Raw genomic sequence first — 21,137 nt, forward strand, 5'->3', positions numbered from 1 at the left:
TGGAGATGGCCTAGCAGTGGTGACTCTACCTGGAGTGGCCATGAGCGATGAGGAGACTCCTTGGGCTTTATCAGTGACGCCATCATTCACACAGGCTCTGAAACTGTCAGCACTGCGTGTCGGTCGGTCAGCGGCAGCCTGGGAGAGGAGGCTGTGTGCAGAAACAGCTCGTGTGCTGTCACAGCAGTGCCACGGTGGTGTGCAGTGACGGGAGGTGCTAGGGCAGAGTGGAGCAGGGGCAGGAGCAGGTGTCAGGAAACTGGAGAGGAAGGTCAGGGCCCAGTCGAGTGGGCTGCTGTGGGAGGCAGGGGCGCGGGGGGCAGGGGCCTTGTGGAATGGACCGGTGGGCAGGGATGGGAGGATGGGGCCCTGGACTGAAGGCACCACGGTGGGAGGTGCTGGACTAAGGCAATGGCGGGGGCTGGGACATGAGGTGTAACCCAGGCACGCCTGGGGGACTGTTGAAGACAGGAAGAGGGTGGCGTCAGGGGACAAGGAGCAGGAGGGGTGTGAGGCGCTCATGGAGTTAGCCAGAGTGGACAGAATTCCTGGTTCCATGCTGGGGACACAGCATGCTGAGGCAGGTTTCTGGGAGAATAGTTGTCCCAAAGACATACGTAGGGTGGTGGCCGCTGGGAGGTTAGCCTGTGGGCTTGGGCATAGGGTAGTGGACCTGGCTGAAGGAACCAAGGAACTTGTCAGCTTCAGGGATGCTCAGGGCCAGGAGCATGAATGAGGCCACTCGAGGACCCAGGGTTGGAAACAAAGGACGTCCCTCTCTGGACCCTCTCAGCACTAGAGAGTGGCTAACCCACCCAGCAGGGCTGCCGTCTCTGACTCAACTGGATTACCAAAGCCACAGACCCCCACGGACCTCGTTCCCGAAGCTTGCTGTGGTTCTGAAGTGAGGGGCTGCGCTGTGTTCACAAGTGGCAGGGCCTGGCTGCCAAGTCAGAGGACCAGGAGCCAGGGAGCCCGCCAGTGGTGGCCACAGCCTTGCCTCTGGCCTCAAAGGGACAGCCTCCAGTGTACCATCATGTGTCATCTGCTCACTGAGGAACTCCTGGGCACCCAGTGCTGAGGACTGCGCAGTGGACAAAAGTGTCCCTGTCCTCCTGAAGCTTATCCTCTAGGAGGCAGGTCCAGAGCTTTGCCACCTCTCTTGGACACCCTCTGTCTGGCTCCAGTGCCGACAGTGGGCAATGCAGCCCTCGCCAGGCTGTTCTGAGCCGCAGGGAGCACAGTGGGAATGGCCTCAGCGAGACGTGAGGAGACAGAGGCTCCCTCTCCTGGTGGACCCTGAGCTGACCTGAGCTGGTCAAGCCTAAGTGACCCACCCTAGGATTTTCAACTGGCAGGACCCTCCCGGGACTACTGAGAAGCCAGCGGTGGGGCTGGGGCTGGGGGTGTGGACAGAAGGGGGTGCTGGCTGGGAACGGCTGGGGCTCTGGGCAGTGAGGATGTGGAGGGCCTACTGTGTGCGGACCTTTAGTGCACTATGCACATCACAGATAAGAGACTGAGACACACAGAGGTGACATGACCTGTCCGGCTAGCAAGAGGCAAGGTCAGGACTTGAACTGAGATCTGACTCCAAGGTCAGTGCCCTTAACTCTCGGGCAGTGACACTAGAACAAGATCTGGTTTGGAAACTCTTGACCTACAGCACCAGTAGAATAAACCAAACCCAAACCCCAGCGTGGTTTCTGGCCCTGCCCCAGCGCGGGTGCTGACGCCGAGCCTTGGAACCAGAGCCCTTTGTGAGGCGGCGGGAGCTGGCGGCAGGTTCCGTCCTGCCAGGGCTGGGCCAGGCCGTGTAGGCAATGGTTCTCGCCATGCTGGGGGCTCTGTACCCCAGGGCTGGACTCAGCCTCTTCCTCCTCTACCTCATCCTGGCAGCTGCACTCCTCCGCCCCCAGCCCCTGAGGTAACTCCCCAGCGCAGAGGGTCAGGGCACGGCCCCTCCGCGGAGAGGCTGGCCCTTCGTGGGCTGGTTCCCCATTCACAAGGAGGTGGCAGTGGCCTTCGGGGACAGGGCTGAGCACCCCCAGTGTCTCCCACAGGTCTCAGCGATCTGTTCCTGAGGAATTCTCAGCCTCCCTGGAACTCCCACAGCCACTCTCCGGACTGGTGGACGGTAGTACCTCACCCCTGCCCTCCCCTCGCCCCCCTGCTGCCCGGCCTCTTCTCCTCCCAAACAGCATCTGTTTCAGGGTGGCCCTGGTCCAGTTCAAAACCAGCTTCTCCCACTCATACCCTCTTTTCTCTCTTTAGACTATGGGGTCCGGCCCAAGCACCCGTGGCCACGAGGGCCCCGGCCCCTCCTCTCCCGGGCCCAGCAGCGCAAGCGCGATGGGCCGGACATGGCTGAGTATTACTACGACGCACACCTGTGATGCGAACCCCCCATAAAACTGTTCTGTGCAGCAAGGGCTTGGCTTTCCTGGGGCAGAAGCTACATGGGCATGGGAAGGGGTCCGTGTAGATACATCCACCGCAGTCCAGACAGGAAATGGCACTTTAATAGTTGGGGCCAGGGTGACAGGACCAAGATGGGGCTGACCCGGGCCAGTCAGGAAGTCCCCTTTCCCTGCCGGGATGGGGCCCTGCTACGGCTTCTTCCCTGCTGAGGTCCGGAGCCTGCCACAGGCCAGCATACCATGAGGTTGGTGGGAGCCATCCAGAGGCCCCACAAATGACAGAGCTGAGAACAGGGACATCACCTCCACCTGCTGCCATTTCCTTACTGGAAAGTCCTTGGGAGGTGGCTGGGCCCAGCCCGAGATCAGGGCTCTTCAGTGGGGCTTGGGGGCCAGGGGAGGCTGGGCACTTGCAGGTGGCGTGGGCCTCCTCGCGACAAGGTGGCCAAGAGCCAGACAGCCAGACCCCTGGCAGGGGAAGGCAGGCCTGGGATGGGGCAGAGCTCTCTGCTCTCTGAGTGGACATCCCTGGCTGAGGCCTGGTGCTTGCCAACCCCGCCCCTCCCAACCCCTGCCCAGGCAGCCCGCCCCGTCCTCTACAGATAATCTAACCCCATATATTACAATAAACTGCATCTGCCTCTCCCCATAACCCCACCCTCCCCACACTGGGCCAACAGCCCCCACTTCCCCGTCCTCTAGGTCCTCTGGTGGTGGTGGGTGCTGCGTCCTGTCCTTGGCCAGCTGTCCTGGCACTGGCCCGAGGGCCTGGGGGATGCAGAGAGTGGGGCTGTGCCGCTACTCCAGGTAGATGTCTTCTGTGGGGCAGGTGTACTCCACGAACTGCTTGTAGAACTGCTGAAACGCTCTCCTAGAAGGCAGGGGACACACAGATGACCTGGGCAGCCACTGGCAAGGGAGGAGCAGGATCTCAACCCAGGGTTTTCAAATTGGGGCCGTGGGTGGGGCCCTGGTTCCCCTGCTGGAGCCCCTCAGCCCTGTTCCCTAGGAAAGTGTGTTTCCAGAGAAAGATGTCATTAGAAGAGCGAGCCCAGCAGCCACCAACTCAGAAGCCACTCCTCAGGGCCACCCGGCCCTCCCTCCAGACCTCTGCACTGGGGTTTGGGGACGGGTTTCCAGATGTGCGGGGAGGACTGAGTGACACCGCTGAGCGTGAGGGAGAAGCCCCAGGGCCCGGGTGGGCCTGGTCCCCGGGCTGAGCGCTCAGCGGGACACATGCGTACGTACCCCACGGATTCTGCCAGGGCTTTGGTGGAGTCTTCAGACACAAAGACGTGGCAGGCAAACCGGTGGTCGGCGGGGTGCTTGGTGATGAACCCAAAGTACCTGTGGGAGGACAGGTCTGTGGTGGGCTGGAGGTTCGGACCCCCACACTCCCCGCAGCGGCTCCAGACCACCACGTTCCTCCAGTTCTGTCCCATCCCACTCACTTGTTGTTCTTTGGATGGTATCCACAGAAAGAGATGTTTTTTAACTGGAAAAAGTGGCTACATTTATTCTCCTACAGAGAAAAGAAACAAGAGGGTAGTCACCCAGCCCACAGGGGTGTGGGGCACAGAAGCTGAACACGTCTTCATGGCACATGTTGGGGGAGGGCTGGGGGTCAGGGGAAGTCACCTTGGCCTCCTGGGAGTCATCGGCCTTGACACCGATCTTCACGCCCCGCACGCTGATCTCCAGGACGCAGCTGGAGGGTGGGTTAAAGTGCACGGTGAGCCGGCGGGTGGTGGCAATCTGTGAGGGATGGGGACACATCAGGGGCTGTCTGATCATTCTTCTGGTGACCACTCCTGTCCCAGGGCCTGGTCCCTCCCTGAGGCCTCTACTGCCTCAGGACCCCTGTGTCCCTCTCCCCAGGAGACGAGTGGATGTCCTGGGCTGGGGGCAGGCATGCATCCAAGGATGCGCAGGGAGCAGGATCAAGTACCTTTTGCATAGCGGCACAGAGGACGTCATTGCCCTTGTGATAGGGAACCTGGACTGAGCCCAGGAACTTCACCCGGAACTGGTCCACCCAGTCGCTGTTTTTGGCCAGGGCTGGAAAGCAAGTGTGACGTGAGCAGGGGCAGAGCCCGCGGGAGTGGGCCCGGTGGCCACGTGAGACAGGGTGGTGAGGCATTTAGAATGACAGCCAGCAGAGGGTGCTCCAGTCCCCAGATATCCCAACTGGCCTGGGCCTCACTTTTCTGAGTTGTGAAATGGCCCTGAAATCACCTCCACCTGGGCCCCTCCCCAGCTGGCTAAGATCTGCGGCACACGTTCACCTGGCGGCAAGACAGGGCAGGCAGATGTGGGGCTGGAACGCTACCTGCCATGTGCTCAGGCTCCTTGGTGACCTCGATGGCATAATAGGCAGGAAAGACGCCCCGGGCACCAGTGCGCATGTTGTAGGCCTCGTACCAGTAGTCTTCAGCCTGTAGCTCCACCAGCAGAGGGTCATCCACTTCCAGCTCAAGTTCATCTTCATGTCGAGGCACAAACCTGTCCCCAACAAGGGCATGTGAGAAATTCCTCCCCAGGACCACTCCAGTCAGGCCTGCTCTGGGGTCCAACAGCCACTGCAGCATCGTTAGTTTAATAAATATTTGCAAAAGCATCCTGTGTGTCTATCACGATGCTAGCTCACCAGGGAGACCAAGGTCAATCAGACATGCATTTGCCATGGAAGAAATCACAGGGAGGGAGGAAGAGGTGAGCAGAGCACCTGCTAAAACCGAGAGGTCACGGCTAGTGACCTCTGTCCAGAGGAGAGGGATCCTGGGGGGTGGGCAGGCATCCTGGTGGCCCTCCTGGGGAGACTAGGTGCATAGTCTGGGCTCCCTCACCACAGCACACCACAGCACTGTAACCATCGGTTTTGTGGACTGAGTGGACCAACACTGCTGACAGCAGGGGTTAGGTTCAGGCCATGTGGTGGTGGCACAGACAGGGAGGCATGTGGCCCAACCACCCCATGGGCTCTCACCTGAATATGGCCCGGTGAGTCTGCTCCTGCTCCTCCCCATTGATGACACAGGAGAACAGCCCAAAGGACTCTGCACCTGCAGGTGAGGGGACAGGGCTGGAGGATGGTGGTCCCAGCTCTGGTCGAGTTGTAGGGGGCAGGGAGAGAGTGCTCGGTAGTAACTCTCAGTGAAATCAGAGGGGGCCCGAGGCCACTTGCCAGGAACACCCTTCGTCCCAGCTCTGTCCACCGGGGACCCCCCCCCAGCCGCTTCCCCCCTGCTGACTCACTGGAGGAGCGGGAGCGGCCACTCATGAAGACGTTCAGGAACTTCTTGGAGAAGTGGACGTCGGGCTCATCAGGTGTGGAGTCCTCGGAGAGGCAGGCAGGGGGCCGGGGCCGGGGGGCCTCCTCGTATTCCTCTCCGATGGCCGACTCATAGGGCGAGGAGGCGGAGGCACAGTTGTCATAGACAGTGGCCGAGTCACTCTCATCGCTGTAGTCTCCGAAGCATGGCCGCAGGCTCACCAGCTCCAGCTGCGCATGCTCGTCCACCACCAGTGTATACTTGACCGAGTCGTAGGACAGAGCGCTGGTGTCCGAGCTCAGCGAGGCCCGTGGAGGTGGTGGTGGCTCCCCCAGGCTTCCCCGCCACCCTCCCCCTGGTGGCTCAGCCCGCTCTGGGGATGACAGGCAGTCGAAGCCCTCATCCTCCTCACTGATGGAGGGGTGTGGCCGCCCGGCAGTGGAAGGGTAGGCCGCAGGGTCTGGATCGGAGCTGACCGACATCCGGCTCTCGGCGGGCGGCAAGAAGGCAGAGTTGGGCTCTGCAGGGTCTGGTGGCCGCTGCACAGGGGTCAGGTAGATCTCCTCTGTGGCCTCTAACCGCACATCTGCCTGGTAGTGGATTCGGTCTCGATGTGAGTGGCCCCGGCCACCAGGTGGGGCAGCAGGGGGGCCACTTGGAGGTGCCATCTGGGTGGCCGCGCTGCGGCGGCAAGGGCTGTCGGTGGAGGTGCCTCGATCCTTGGTGGGGGCAGGGCTGCTCTGGGGTGGCAGCTCATCGCTCAGGCAGATGTGTTCATGTGGTGGTGTCTGCTCCCCTGGAGAGCGGGCAGAGCAGTACTGAGGGTAGGTGCCCTCACCCAAGACTCCCAGGCTACCGCTCCCTCAGCTCTGAGCGTGTGGACACAGAAACTAAGACAAAGCCTCCCTGGGCAATAGGCCCTTGGCAGGCTCTGGAGCTGGTCAACTTGCTCACGCCACGGCTGACCTCAGCCCCCAGATGTGCTTGCTCAGGGATGCAGGATGGGCAGTTTACTCTACTCAGGGAAACTCAGTTGGAGACTGTTGGGTTTGCTGTCTGCAGTGATGACTGGGTTGGGGCAGGCTGGGGTCCAGGTGAGGCAGAGGGTCCCGACTTACCTGTCTTCAGGGGTGAGGATGATCGAGACACCCGATCCTGCCAACTGTGCTTCTTGCCCAGAGAATTGTTATTCAGTGTGTCCTGTGCAGGGAACAAAGGGCCCTTGTGACAGGAGCAATCAACAGTGCTTGGCACAGGGAGGCCCTGGCCCTGCCCCCCACCAGGCCAGCCCCAAGGCTGAGTACTGTACCCTCCCTGCCTCCACTGTCATGGGCCTCACTCCCTTTACTCCTCTGGAGCAGGCAGGCAGGGTAGCAAGTCGCAGCCCTGCCAGCAGGCCTGCTGGCTCTAGATGGCCCTCTTTCCTGGCTCAGGGAAGTTGGCCAACCCTTAGGGAGATGTTCTTATCAGCTTCAACAAAGGTGGTGATGGCCAGTGTGTGTGGTGGTGAGAGGGGGAGGAGGTAGGGGGAGAAGCAGGAGTTGTCTGGGGACAATGAGACCCCCAGTCCCAGACACTGAGGGTTTGCATGTGAGACACTCCAATCAGCCCAACTCAGAAAAAGGGTGACTGCCTCCCTGCCCTGGAGCTCAGGAAGCTATGGACTGGGAAGGGGTGGGACATTTTGGTAAAGCCTGGAAAAAGCACAAGGAAGGGTCTCCCCAGTAGCTGGCCTGGGGAACTGGGATGAATCATCCAAATGACGAATCCATACCATGGTTTCCCCTGCCTCCCACCGTGGCAGCACACGACTGAGGAGTGACAGATGTAGTTGTCAGCGGCCCTCCTTCCTGGATCTCCTGGGATGCCCGTCCCACATCCTCAGCCCCCGGGGACCCCCTCTCTACAATGCCTGCACACAAGACTGCCTCCCCTGGGAACTCTCGCAAGCCCTCACATTCATGAGCTGGGCTGCCAAAAGCCATTCAGAGGATCCTGGGAAAGGGACCAACTCTTTCCCTGCAGCCCCTGCACCAGCCACCAGCAGCCCCACCTCCCTGGAGCTCCTTCCCTGCACCTCTCCTGTGGGGCCTGGAAGACAAAGGGCCACAGCCAGCGCTCCCCACCCCATTCAACTCTCCCTGGCACCCAGCCACCTGCCCAGGGGCCCGAGGCCCCCAACTCAGCCACATAGTTCCAATCCCCTCCCTCCCCCCTGCCTTCTGGGAATTCTCAGATGCCCAGATCTCAAACTGGCTGCTGCCCCGGAGCTCCCTGTCCCCACCTTGCCACAATTTCCCGTGACCCACCGCTTCGGATGCGCTTTTCTCCAGGCCCCACTCCTGCCCCACCTTCACCAGGAACCCCATACCCTAAAGGGGAAACCCTGTCACAGGCCTAGGTCCCAGCTCCAAACCCTTCCAACCTCTCAAAGCCCAGTTCTCTTAGTCCCCTACTTCTCTCCTTACACCAATTCCTCCACTGTCCTTGTCAACCCTTCCTCTTTCAACCGCTCCTGGAGACTCCAACCCAGCTGGACTCGGCCTTCTTCCTTAGGACAGCTCCACCTGCTGCTCGGCGCAGCCCACCTCCCCGGGAGGGAGCCGGCAGCCTCTCTCCAGGCCCTGCCCTCCGGGGCCGGGCCCCCAGGCGCACAAGGCCCTCCCCCGCCGGCCCCTCCTTGCCCCCACCCAGTGGGCCGGGCCTGGGCCCCTCGCACCTTCCCCAGGGCGCCGCCCCCTCAGCTCCGCCCCCCGCCCGCGCCTCACCTGAGACCGCGGCACCTGCGGGAAGAGGTTGAGCGTGGTGGGCCGCTTGGGCCGGTACGTGTCCCCGCTGCCCAGGCCCTGGCCCTGGCCCTGGCCCTGGCCGCGGGGCGCCGCATCCTGGCCGGGCTCGGCCTCGGGCGGCCCGGCTCCTGGCCGTCGCGCCGCGCGCTCCTCCTCCTCCTCCTCGTCGTCCTCAGCACCGGGAGTGTCCCCCGCCGCGTCGATCAGGTCCATCTGCAGCATCTCGGCCTGCAGCCGGCTCCCCGCGCCGCCGCCGCCCGCAGACAGCAGCCCGGAGCGCGGGGGCTGCGCGGCGCGGACGGGGGGCGTCAGCAGGCGGGGCCGGGGCGGGGCCGGGCCGCAAGCACCGCCCCCGCCCGGGCGAGTCCATCCCGCGGAGCCGGGGGTGACCGGAGCCGCGGGCCGGGGGAGGGGGCGGGGGCCCCCAGCCGCGCCCGCGAAGCCGCGCGAGGCCGCCGCCTCTGCACCCCGTCAGCGCCTGTGGCGGCCACACCTCTCCCTCCCACAGGCCTCGCTCCTCACGCCTTGCGCCCTCCCGTTCCCTTGGCAACGGCCGGTGACCTCACCAGGGTTGTAAACCGAGCCCAGAGTGAAGTCACCGCTGTTGCCATGGGGACGCGGGGGTCGCCAAGGAATTGGTGGGGGGTGCCCAAGAGATGCACGAGGGTGGATTAGTATTTGAAGGGGCAGCGAGGAGACTGGGACGACTGAGGCTCAGCCAGGGGAGGGGTTGCTGAGGGCAGGCCCAGCGCACACAGCAGGCCCTGAGAGCCGCTGGAACAGGGCCCCTGAGGGGCAGGGCCACGCAGGGGCACCTGGAACCCAGGCAGTGGCATCCCCGCCCCTCTCATCTTTTCTCCTCAGCCCACCGGCCCAGGCCCCTCCAGCCTGAGACTGTCCCTCTGCCTGCCCTGCTAGTGCAGAGCCCTGTTCTAGTTCCACCTCTGCCACCAACTCCTTGGCACCTCGGACAGATCCCCTGACCCTTCAGGTCCTCTCACCAGTTGCCTGGGGACAATACTACTACCTCCCAGCTTCCTAGAGAGGTGAGGATTCGCTGGCAAGTTGTCTGAACGCCCGCCGAGCGTGTCTAAGGCCCCACAGGGGTACAGCCTGGCTAGCTGCAGGGGCCACCCTCTCCAAGGCTCTGCTGTGCATGCTGGAGGAAGGTGGTGTGAGAGTCCAGAACAGGTATGACCTCAGAGAAGCTATGTCGGGGCTCTGGGACCATCCCCAAATCCAGAGTAAGAGGCCTCTGCCTCCATCCCTTCCTGCCCTGGGTAAAGGGCGGAGAGTTGGGGTGCTGGGAACTAGAAGGTTATCTTCACCCCTTGGTTTCCTCTTGCCTGGCAGAGCTTACAGAATCTCTGGGAATAGCAGGAGGTCAACACAGAGACAGGCAGCTCTCCCAAGGCACATCCGTCCATTGGTAACCACTCTCCTAACACCACAGCTAGCTGCTGCCCAGCCTCCCAGGCTGAATAGAGGCCCTGGGCTCTGAAAGCTGGCCCTGTGCTCTGCCTTCCATTCTTTCCTGGCCAGCCCCTTCCTCTTCTGAAAGGAGGTAGCAGAGATCCCCAAATGACCCAGGCTTCCCAGCTGCTAAGGACCTCCCGGCGGCACACAGAACTTTAGAGACAAGAGAGAGCCACTTTCCCCATGGCAAAGCCAAGGGGCCAAAAGCAGCAGCAATGCTGGGTGAACCCCTCCGGGGGGTCTTTGGCACCGGGGGCCAGGGCAGGTTTGGGAGGCTGCATGGTGCAGCGTGGTCTGACGCAATGGCAGCCGTGGGAGTCATTCCAGGAGTGCTTTGGCATCTTTTTCCTGCCCCAAAGCACTGCAGAATCCAGCAGACTCCACCCTGCTTTGCCTCGGGCCCTCTGCCAGGGCTGCTCCTGAGCCTGCCCTCAACTCTGGCCCTAGTTGCTACTGTCCTAGATCTCAAGACCTCCTGCCCTCTCTCTTCTTGTGGGCAGGTGAAGGAGCTGCTTCCTTCCTTGGTCCCTGGCCAAAAAAGGGAAAAATTCTGAGTGTACACCCTAGACGTGCCAAGCATTGTACTAGGTGTTTCCTGCACATTATTCAATTTCAAGGGTGCCAAACAGACTTGACACCCCCTTTGTATAGAAGGATGCCCTCACTCCTGTCCCTATTTATCCCGCCACCCCACTCAGGGACTCCTGGGAGCCCACACTTACCCGTAAGGACAGGGTGTCTTTGCACTGCAGGCTGATGCCACACTCATCAGTGATCTCTGAGAGGTCTTCATCCTCAAACTCCTCCAAGCTGATGTCATGGGTGAGCCTGGTGGGGACGAGAAGCCAAAGTTAAGACCCAGGGGGACTGCTGAGCCCTTCACGTCTCCCTATTCCCTCTGCCAAGGGCAGCCTCTCAAAGGCAGAGCACGGCCCCCAGAGGATGGGCTCGGGGTCCCTCTGCACCCATGCAGGGGGTGTCCAACGATCAGGGAAAGAGTTGGAGGCTCATGCCAAAAGGCAGTCCTCCTAGGGTGGGCAGTGGGAGAGGAGGCTGCGGGTTACTCCAGCTCTTCCCAGCTGGGAGCTGCCATCCTGTTGCCAACCAGGAGGCAGTGCCTAGAAGGCCCAACTGGTCGGAGTGTCAGCTCTTCCAGAGAAATGCCTCCCGGGGCCAAGGCAGGTGCCAAGGCCAGTCTACCCGTGAAGAATGCAGAGTTGAGAAGAGACTCCAAGGCATGTCTGGAGTAGAGGAACTCCCTGTGCCATCCCCGCAGTACCAGGACCCAAGGTGCCGGCAGATGGGTGGAGAGGCCCAGCCTCCCCAGCCTCAGAGGAGAGCTCAGTGCCCCCCAGCCCAGGAAGACCCACTCCTCTCGAGCCCTGGGAAGAAGTGAAGGGAAATCTGGTGTCAATGTGGGTAGTTTCAGCTCATTCCGGGAGAGACTGTGTCCTCATGCTGTGTTCTTGGTCTCATCGCTTCAACCACAAAATCTCCTTGCCTGGCATAAGGACCCTGAACAGGACGCTGTACAGATGGGGTCAGGAACAGCCCCAGGTCAGGCTGGAGGTGTCCTAAGTTCAGAAGGCAGCCCAGAGCACTTAGGCACTAGAACCCCCTCCCACAGGCCAGCCCTGAGCCCCCACCTCGGTGTGCAGGCTGGGCCAGCCACTGTGGTGCTGGTCTGTCCCCTGCACCTGCTCACCCCTGGCCCTGGGCACTCCACCTGGCTTGGTGCAGGTGGGATGTTTGGGAAGTTGGGGAGAATGTCTGTGGTTTCTCCCAAATAAGACCAAGAGATTGAGGCACAGAGCAAGGAAAACCCACTAGTCCAAGGTCACCCAGGAGAGGTGGTAGCCCAGCCCCCAAGAGAACCTAGGAGGCTCATACCCTGTGCCTCTTACCTCAATCAGACCAAACAGAGACCCTGAGCTCAATGTAGCTTTCCCCAACTCCCTCCCCACCCCGGAAGCCCCCATGCCCCTACCAGTGCTCCCACTGATCCTCCAACCAGCTGTCATTGTCTGGGCTCGAATCCATCTTCAGCACCAGCTGCATGGAGAGCCCGGCCCAGCTGGGGGGCTGCCGGGCCCCAGGGCTGCCCTCTCATGCCCAGAAGGGTGGAGGGGCCAGGGCTCAAGGCAAGGCTGGGGTCTCCACCCTCCACCGCCTGGGCCTGCCTTTTTGAGTCTTGCCGGCTGCAGAAGCCTGGGGAGCTCATTAAAAATAGATGGGCCGGGAGAGGAGGCAGCAGCGGCCCCAGCCCCAGCTCTTGTCGGCCCAGCCTCGGCTGCAGGCGGCTTCCTCCTGGCCCTTGTGCTGCTGCCGCTGTGGCCGCCTCCCCCGCAGGATCAGGTTACTGCAATCAATGCCTGGCTCCACCTGTCCTTCCAATGCCCCTGTCAGGGGCTGGGGGTGACCCCCCTCCCTGGGCCAGGCTTGTAAGCAGATGGCAGAAATCTAGGATGCTTCCCCCTAAAAGCCAGCCCCTGGTCTGCTTTAAAGGGCCAGCGCCACAGTCAGGGTGCCAGGTGGGAGGGTGGGGGGCTCCTGAAACACCCCAACAATGGATACCCCATCCACACTGCCACATGCCCAGCCCCCAGCACCTCATCAGGGAGGCTTCTGTGGGCCCAGGCCACGTCCTAACGGTGCCAGCTGGGTTTGGTCTGGGCTATCCCCTCCCGCCCCTGGGCAAGGCTCAACCCTCCAGGCAGGAAGGGCCTATGGATGCAGGAGGCCTAAGAGCCAGAGCTAAGGGCAGGCCAGCATGTGGACCTTGGGGAGCAGGACTGGAAGTGCTGCAGGGTGGTAATGAGCTTCCTGTCCCTTTGGAGTGACATAAACAGAACCTGGAGGCCCCTGGAGGGCACGGCATAGAGGGGTTCTGACCGAGGAACAGGGGTTGGGTGCACAAGGTGCTCCTTAGGGCCCTTCTGACCTGGAGCCCAAGAAGGGGACAGTCCCAGGGCCGTGGGAAGGGTGTGCCTGGCCAGCAGGGGAGGAGGGCCTGGCCCAGAAGCCAGAGCAGCCCTCCTCAGCCCAGCCAGGGCAGGGTGGCATCTCTGGCCACGAGACAAGAACCCAGTGGCCGGCACTGAGTTCAATACACACCGGCTGCCTGGACGGTCACTGAAAAAGCCGGTAGCCCAAAGAGGAGCCCCTGGGACTCAGCCAGCATCGGGGAGCCACAGGACCCCTGGGCATCTGACCCGAAGGTGCCCCCAGATCCCCTGTGCTCAGCCAGCGATGCCTGTCCACTTCTGTGTATCCTCACGCCCGGCTCCCCTTCCTCACTGCCCAGTCCTTGTCCAGCTCCTGCCTCTGCCCTCCCGACTGGCCTGCCTGCCTAATCTCCCCATGCCCGCACCATGCCACCCACCTACCACTGTCAGGCAAAACTGCCAGAAACACCATCATCCCTTCTGGCCCACTCGAAACCCTCCAAGGCTCTCTGCTAGTGGCACGCTCCTGTGCCTGGCACTCGAGGCCTCCAGCTCCACGTGTGAGCACCTGGACCCGTCTCAGTGTGGACACTGTGCTCCCCCAGCGCCCAGCCCAGGGCTTGGATGGAGCACGTGGCAGGCTCTCAAACCGTGCTTGCTGGAAGAGTGCTCAGTTAGGCCCATTCCTCCAGGAAGCCCTCCTGGCCTTCTCATGTGGCTGGTGTCACCATCTGCCTGGATGTAAGGCAGTGTGGTGGGGCAGACAGGACCAGGCCTCCATCAGGGGTGCCCACTACCCCACCCCTGGCTGCTCCAAAGTGGATAGAACTCACATACCCCACTCGTACCCAACAGGGGATCAATACATGTCCCCTCCTTCCCAGCTCCCGTCTGCACTGGATGTTCCTGGAGAGCACTCAGGACACGCCTGCTGGATGCTTGTCAAAGGACATCCTCAGCCGCCACCCGCTCCTCTGGAGCTGAAGGGTCTGCATGGGTGCTGGGGGCAGGGACAGTGAATCATCCTTTACAGATGCGGGAACTGGGGTTAACTGGGTGACGATGGAACGAGCACTGGGCTGGGGTCAGAGAGGCCACGCTTGGTCCCTGGCTCCACTGGCACAGGTGAAGGGGGCCCTCACCTTACTCTTTGGGTGCTTCTCATAAGCGAGGCAGGATGGTAGACTGATCACCGGATCAGGCTTGGAAGCAGGAGGCCTGAGATCAAATCCTGACTCTTTTACTTCAAAGCAGCTGCCCTGCCCTGGCCACCAACTTTCATGCTACATATCTCCCTTAATGCTCATCACGACCTTGGGAGCGGGTTTCACCCATTTCATAGATGAGGAACACTAAGACTCAGACATAAAGAGACTCAGGCCTCAGTTCCCCGCACACAAAATGAGGCCACCAACCGCTGCCCACCCGCTGCAGGGTGCCTGCGAGTGTTAACAGACTGGAGCGTTTGTGGACTGCACAGTGCTGGGAGGAGGTCACCACCAAGCATCTAGGGAGGCTGGCTGGTCCCTACCCCAGACCCTGCCCTTTCCTCCTCCTCCTCCAGGCACCAGATTTTCTGGATCTCCCAGCCCAAACCCTAGGAAACCCCTCTGGGCTCAAGGAAGGCAAATGTGGGGAAGGACAGAAGGAGGAAGGATGAGAGGGACGGGCTCAGGGTAAGAGACAAGGAGGTTCCCTCTTGCTCTGCCAGCTCCACCTTCCTCACTGACTCCTGAGCCCTGAGCACCAGGAGGCCCCCAACACTGAATCCTACACCCTCCACGGGTTGGCCCCTTACCCCTGAGCCTGGAGATTTCAGCATCGCCCTTTAGAGCAGCCGCTGCCCATCAAGCAGACCTGCGCTCCATTCTGGGCAGGGTGACCCTGAGGTCTCATCCGTGTTGACACTTGCTAACCTGCCTGGCCTTTCCATCTGCAGCCCCTATTCCTGCATTAACCTGGTCCCCTCCTATCTGGCGCCCCAGCCCTTTCCTCTGGCCATGCTGGCTCCTCACTGTGTCCTGGCCAGGCCACCCCCTGCTCCCCACGCCACCCTGAGCTGGCATGTCCTAAATGGCCCTGAAGAAACGTGCCTTTCACGTTCTGATGTTGATGTCACGGCCTTTTACCTTGCCTTGTGCCATCATATCCCCCTGTTGGCCTTGTTCCATGGCCAGCAGTCCTAGCCCTTTCTGAGTTCCGGCTCAGTAGTGGGCTGAGTTAGGAGCGTATGCAAAGTAAGGGTTAAGTGGTAAAGTGCTGAGGCTGTAGCTGAGCTAGGCCAAAACCGAGCCAGGCATTGGCTGTACAGAAGCCACTCTTGGGCCTTCGTGTTCCTGGCTGGGTTGTAGTGAGGTCAGGATGCCAGCTGAGTGACCTTGGGTCCCTGCCACGGCGCCCCATGGCCCTCTCTCATGACAGAGGGCATCTGTGGTCCAGGGGTCCAGCCTGTCCCTTCACAGCCCCCAAGTGGCAACTCAGGGCACCTGTTGCCTGGCTGCTCAACTCGAGGCAAGTTCCCTGCTTCCCTCTGGCTCCCCCGCAGGCCACTCTCCACCAGGCAGGGAAAGCAGAACCCACATGTGAAATGCAAATCTGCTCTAGTCACTCCCCCCTGTACCAGCTTTCCCTGGCCCTTAGGGAAAGGGGCCCAAATTCTCTCCTGGGGCCTGAGGGCTCTGTGGAGCCTCCCTTCCCTATCATCTCTCCTGGCACCCTCTAGCCTCCTGTTCATGGGCTCCTCCCCTCCATCTCTTCCTCTCCGGAACCTTCTCTGACCTCTGGGACCAGGCCCAACCGCCCTGCTATTGGCTCCTGCAGTCCCTCTTGGTAGTGGTTCCTGTATCCCTGTAACTTTACATCTGATTACATGGCCAGTGGTGGCCTCCCCCTACTGTCAGTTAATCCACAAGGGCAGGATCGTGTCTGTCTGATCAACATGTGTGGTGCCTAATAGGTACTTAAATATTGAACCAATGAACCACAGGTGTGCTGGGTCTCTCTAGATTTTCACCTTGGAAATCTCTGAGTCAGCCTCCCTTCAACTCAACTTCCTTCCAAAGATGGCACTGGCTGAAATGCGGAGGCGGGGGTGGGGCCTGCCAGGCTGAGCCGCATCCTCAGACCCTCTCTCGGTCCCCACCCCCAGCTCTGGGTGGACATCAGGGTCAGGCAGGGTTTGTCCTTTGGGTCTGGAATCCCCCCTCCCGACCACCTCCACACCTGCGTCATCTCCAATGAAAACCGAATCCAACCCGAGAAGTGAGTCTGGGACAACCCCACTGGGCTTACAGTGTGCTCGGTCTGTCTACACATCTTGGCGTCCATATGCAGCAAGAACCCTGGGATCCAGTTATTTAACTTTTGGGAGACTGCCCTGAGGAAGTAATCCCACCTGTGAAAAAATCTTTATACACAAGGATGTTTATTCCTCATAGCAGCAAACACTGAAAACCACCACGTGGCCAGCGCCAGGGGCTGGCAACACTGTGGCCACCCAGGGGATGGAATGTCGGGCGGCTGGGCAGCGCCCAGGCTTAATGAGCGAACATTGTACAGTCTGGGTATTAGCACAGAAAATGAAAATGAATAAAATGAACAAAAAGGCAGAATATCTGATTTTATGGTTGTACCCAGATGAATCACAGGAAGAAACTAACATGGATGCATAGTTGTTAGATGGGGTGGAATTTGGGGAGATCTTCTCTCCTTGGCAAACTTTCTGGGTCAAGCCAACTTGGCACCAGGCTCCCAGTCCTGCTCTAGGCTTCCCGCCCTCTCCTGGAGTTGTCAGTGTTCGGAGGGCAGGGCCAACGCACTCACCTTGGCACCAATTCCCCACCCCTGCTCCAAGCCACGCACAACGCCTGTGACCCTGTATACCATAGGTGCCAAATAGAAGCTATATGGGAGCAGGAATCACCCACTGGCGTCACCGGTGCTAGAACAAGGCCAGGCGCCCCGGAGATGCACCTAAAGATTTTTGAATGAACACAGGAGTAGGGCTAGGGGACAAAGATGGTGTCCTAGAATGGGGAAGAACCCCTAAGCGGAGATGGGGGCAGTGACCTGATTTCTGGGAAACACTGTAGCCCATTTCCGGAATCCAGAGACCACCTTTAAGGCTCTGACCTCAAGAAGCTGGGTTCGAAACCCAGCCTTGGCCACGGCTGGGCTGCGGGAGGCGAGTCAGCCCTCCCTGCCCCAGCATCTGAGCTTCTCCAGCAGCTGGGGGGGGGGCGCTGTCCAGGGTGTGGGGCTGGGCCGGGGGCTCCAGCAGCCTCTCCCCACCTCCACCAAGGCATGGCTCGCTGAGCAGTCACTGCTGGCATTCCTCAGCGGGGTCCTGGGTCACCTTCCTTCACTCTGCTCCATCTCCCCAGGTGGTGACGGTCTCTCTGGGGCTCCAGTGGCCTTTCTCTACATGCTGAGCCTGCCCGGGTCTTTGGCCCCAGTCCAGTCCTCTCCCCAACCAACCGCCTGCTTGAATCCTCCAGGTGGGTCCCCCTAGGACCACCCATCTCAAATCTGGCAGCTCCCCACGTGACTTGCCACCACCCTCTCCTCTCCCAGGACGCCCCAACCCCATGGGGCTCCAGCATCATCCTCTCCTCTGCCCCTTATACCAGCTCCCCCACCAAGTGGGCTGGTGCACACCCTGAACCTCCCTCGCACCCTGAACCCACCCCCTTCCCACCCACAGGACGCCCACCCTACCCGGAGGCCAGAGTGAGCTGTTGTTCCCTGCTGTGGCCTCCCACCCTTCGCTCCAGCCGCACCTCCTCCTCTTGGGTGACACTCACTCGCCCACCAGGCCTGAGCCGAGCTGTCCCTGCCTCTGGTGAGGCTTCCCTGACCCACTGAGCCTGGGTCCCCCAGACCCCGACCTGAGCCATCATCATGCCTCCCAGCCTGTTAAGGCCTCGTCTGTCTGTCCCCCTGCTACATTGCCGCCTGCATGACAGCTGGGCCCACGCCTGTGCCTCTGCGGGGTTCCCCCCGCCTCAGCCTGGCAAAACGCTAATATTTGTTGAGTGAATGAAAACAACCAAGTGTGTGTGGCCTCGTGAAGAGATAAATAAGGAGGTCCCTTCCCCTCGGTGGACCCCTCTCTCATCCCTGAGCAGTGTGGCAGGACAGACAGAAGCCATCCAGAGAGTCGTGGGGCCTGGCTCCGTCCCAGCTTTGCTGTGGACTAACTTGCTGTGTGTTCTCAGGAAGCCGCTTGCCCTCTCTTTTGCCCTGTAAGGGGAGGGAGTTGGTCACATGAGCGGATTTCTAAGGTCTCTTTTGCATAATTCCCCTTCCACACATTGAGACGGGCTGTTCCTTGACCCTCCATAAATACCCTTTGTCTGTTGTTCCTCCCACATGGACTGTCCCACTGTCCCTCCCTTCATCCCACCTACCCAGCGCCAATGTATCTGCTGCATAAGTTTCTAAATTCTCTTTTCTAGAGTTTTCTTTATAATGAACATGTAAAACTTTAATTTTAAATTTTCTTTTATTATTTTGTAAGTTACAGAAGTAACCTACGCTCGCTTCTCTGGCGCTTGCACTGTTAGTCTCTACTTTCCCTCAAAGGACAGCCCCCAACTTCAGCCTTAGTTAAATAACAAACCAGCAGGCATTATTGAGCACCTACTCCGAGCAGTGGGGACACCAAAGTTTATGTATAGCCCCCCTTGTCTTCTGGGAACTGCCGGGGTGCTGGGGGCCCAGGTGCATACACACGCCCTGCATACGTGCAGCTCTCTGCAGACCTTGACTGCTCAGCACATGTTGTCCCTTAGGACCATCCTCAGCAGGGGCCAAAGCCAGCATCTCGGAGGCTTAGAGGGGTCCGGTGCCCAGTCTCAGGGCACACAGCTAAGGCGGCTCAGCCAGGATTCAAACCCAGGCAGTTGAATCCATGACCCCACCCAAGGACCACAAGAGAGCACTCAGCGCCCAGGGCTTAATGGAGCAGGGCCAAGGGCTGCGAGAGGTGGGCCAGGAGAAAGGGCAGCGGGCACCGCTGGGTCAGCAAGGCAGGCCTCGTGAGCTGGAGACACTGGCCCTCATTATTCCCATGAGCTGGCCCCATGTTCATAGATGGGCTGTGGTGTCCTGGAGGGCCAGCCCACGCCTCAGCCTTTTGGCCTACTGCTGCCCTTGTCCCACCTAGCTCAGAACTGGCCACACACTCCCTGGCTGGTGTCCGCCCCATCAGCTCCTCTCTCTAAAGCGTTCATGATTACTGGGGAAGCAGGTGGGGGCGGGGGGGTAAAGCTGGCCTCTGGGCCAGAGGCAGGGCCTGAAGGTGGCATGGGTTGAACACATGACACACAGACCAGTCTCAACCTCTGCCTGTCTCAGAGACCCCAGGCAAGCCTCCCTGCCTTCCTCAATCTCAGTGTCCTCATCTGTAAAATGGGCAGACCATTACGTGCTCTCAGGGTGGTTATGAGGGTGAAGCGAGCCGGCATCTGGACAGTAACCACTGCAGAGATGTTTGCTAGCGTGCAGGCCTGACACCTGTTGAACCTGACTTGGTGCACACCGTCTCCTTTCTGGGTGGGAATCAATATTAATTAGCCCACTTAACAGATGGGACCAGAGAGGACAAAAGCTGCCTGGGTCATGCAGTTAGAAAGGGGCAGAGCTGGGATTTGAGCCCAGGTCTCTCTAGCCTGCTGCTCTTCCACGGCAGGGGCGTGGAGGTGGGAAGGCAGCGTCTGTGTGGAGGCATCGTGTGCACGGTGGTGCCAGGTGCAGTCCCGGCCGTGCCTGCATCTGAGGCATTATCACAGAGCTGCAGCCTGCGGCCGTGGACTCCTCCATCTGGCCCCCTGTGGTCCTCCTGGCTCAGCTCAGGGCCTCAGGGGAGGTTTCTGGGCCTGATGATGCCATTAGAGATCCCCAGAGGTCCCTGCCCACCTGAGGGCCTGGGAGCCAGTGACCCCTTTCTCAGATGAGGGGCTGGCGCCAGAGGCCAGCTGGGGCCTGGCTGGGGTGGGGGCCCCAGGAGAGGGGAAGGCGCCAGCTCATGACATGGGAAAACAATGGGGTATGTCTGAGCCTCTTCCTCCTAGGCTCTGGAGTATACACCCTCCTCTTCCTCCTTACCAACTGGGGCCCAGAATTATGGGGAGGGACATCCATCCCTCCTTCCTCAACACCCACCCTTCACTTCTCTGAAATCTACCTGGCCTAATACCAGATTGGGGGGCGGTGGTGGAAGGGGAGCTGCGCTTACCCCAGCAGGGACCCTCCCCCGCACCGCCAATGTCCCTGGCTACTCCTGGGCCGACTCCCCCTCCCACCGCCCAACCTAGGATCGCCCGGTTGAGGCGGAACCTTCTGCACCTGTCCTGAGAGACACACCTGACCAGGTAGGTGCTGTCCACATACATAGAGGGTCCTGGCCACGCCAGGGCTGGCAATTAGGCCCATCAGGCCAGGCAGGGCTGGGGGAGGGGCCCACAACTCCCTCCTTCAAGCACCAACGTTGCTGGTCGCTCCACGGAACAGGGACCACAGGCCACCTGAGCCTGCTCCCATCTCTATTCAGAAACCTTCCGCTGGGCACAGGTAAGCCGCGAGCTGCCTGCCTGCTTTGGGATCTCAACCCTGATCCCAGACCCTGCCGCAGCCCCGTAGCCCCGTAGCCCCGCAGCCCCGAAGTGGGGGAGAAGGCACCCTCTGAGCCCCCTCCTCTGATTCCAGCGCAGAACCTCCCACCCTAGGGACGAGGAATGGCGGAGGGAGCTGCACCGTGAATATGCAGCGGCTGTCAGTCTGGACTTGAGGCTGAGGGGATTTCTGGGGGGACTCCGTCGCGGGAAGAGACCCCATCCTCACGCCGCTCTCTCGTCCCCGGTGTCCGGGGTCCTGGGGAGGGCCAGCCCGGGCAGATCAGTCCCGGTGAAGGGCGGGGCGCGCGGCGGCTGCGGACACTCACCTGAAATTGGGAGGCGACGCGATGTGCAGCCCCAGGAACGGGGAGGCGGCAGGCGGGGACGCGGCCCCCCCGCCCAGGCCGCCGCTTTCTCGCTCCGCCATTCTCGGGCACAGCCCTGTCCATCCGGGCGGAGCGCGGCGCAGAGGAGGCGGCGGCGGCGGAGGAGGAGGCGGAGGCGCGCCGAGGAGGCCGCCGCAGCCGCGGGGCTTGGGCTCGGGCGGGCGCGGCGGGCGCACCTGTGCCGGGCGGGGAGGGCAGGGCGCGGCTCCGGACCGCGCGCGGCTCGCGGGACT

General features: G+C 61.0%; 2 protein-coding genes and 1 long non-coding RNA gene across 4 annotated transcripts; 2 read left to right on the forward strand and 1 right to left on the reverse strand.

Annotated features, from left to right (window-relative positions):
* The first annotated feature begins 1,742 nt into the window (after positions 1 to 1,742).
* On the forward strand, positions 1,743 to 2,430 carry FREY1 (Frey regulator of sperm-oocyte fusion 1). The gene is made up of 3 exons (XM_012790091.3): positions 1,743 to 1,927; positions 2,064 to 2,137; positions 2,275 to 2,430. Exons 1-3 carry the CDS (start codon positions 1,824 to 1,826, stop codon positions 2,394 to 2,396), a joined length of 300 nt encoding a protein of 99 aa, XP_012645545.1. The 5' UTR covers positions 1,743 to 1,823; the 3' UTR covers positions 2,397 to 2,430.
* A 74-nt stretch (positions 2,431 to 2,504) lies between these two features.
* On the reverse strand, positions 2,505 to 21,137 carry MAPK8IP1 (mitogen-activated protein kinase 8 interacting protein 1). Of its 2 annotated transcripts, none has more exons than XM_012790074.2 (12): positions 20,845 to 21,137; positions 10,680 to 10,785; positions 8,461 to 8,766; positions 6,811 to 6,892; positions 5,676 to 6,488; positions 5,407 to 5,482; positions 4,750 to 4,922; positions 4,369 to 4,478; positions 4,059 to 4,175; positions 3,872 to 3,942; positions 3,669 to 3,767; positions 2,505 to 3,291 (listed from the first exon to the last, which is right to left on the reverse strand). In XM_012790074.2, the coding sequence occupies exons 1-12, from the start codon at positions 20,943 to 20,945 to the stop codon at positions 3,219 to 3,221; spliced, it is 2,127 nt and encodes a 708-aa protein (XP_012645528.1). In that variant the 5' UTR covers positions 20,946 to 21,137; the 3' UTR covers positions 2,505 to 3,218. The 2 variants fall into 2 exon arrangements, with proteins under 2 accessions (XP_012645528.1, XP_012645531.1); XM_012790077.3 differs by lacking the exon at positions 20,845 to 21,137 and adding an exon at positions 11,945 to 12,390.
* Positions 9,164 to 11,402, forward strand: LOC105885285 (uncharacterized). The gene is made up of 3 exons (XR_012918936.1): positions 9,164 to 9,672; positions 10,710 to 10,779; positions 11,066 to 11,402. It is a non-coding gene; the product is annotated as an uncharacterized LOC105885285 (long non-coding RNA).

Source organism: Microcebus murinus, chromosome 4 (genome assembly GCF_040939455.1).
Source record: "Microcebus murinus isolate Inina chromosome 4, M.murinus_Inina_mat1.0, whole genome shotgun sequence".
NCBI lineage: Eukaryota > Metazoa > Chordata > Mammalia > Primates > Cheirogaleidae > Microcebus > Microcebus murinus.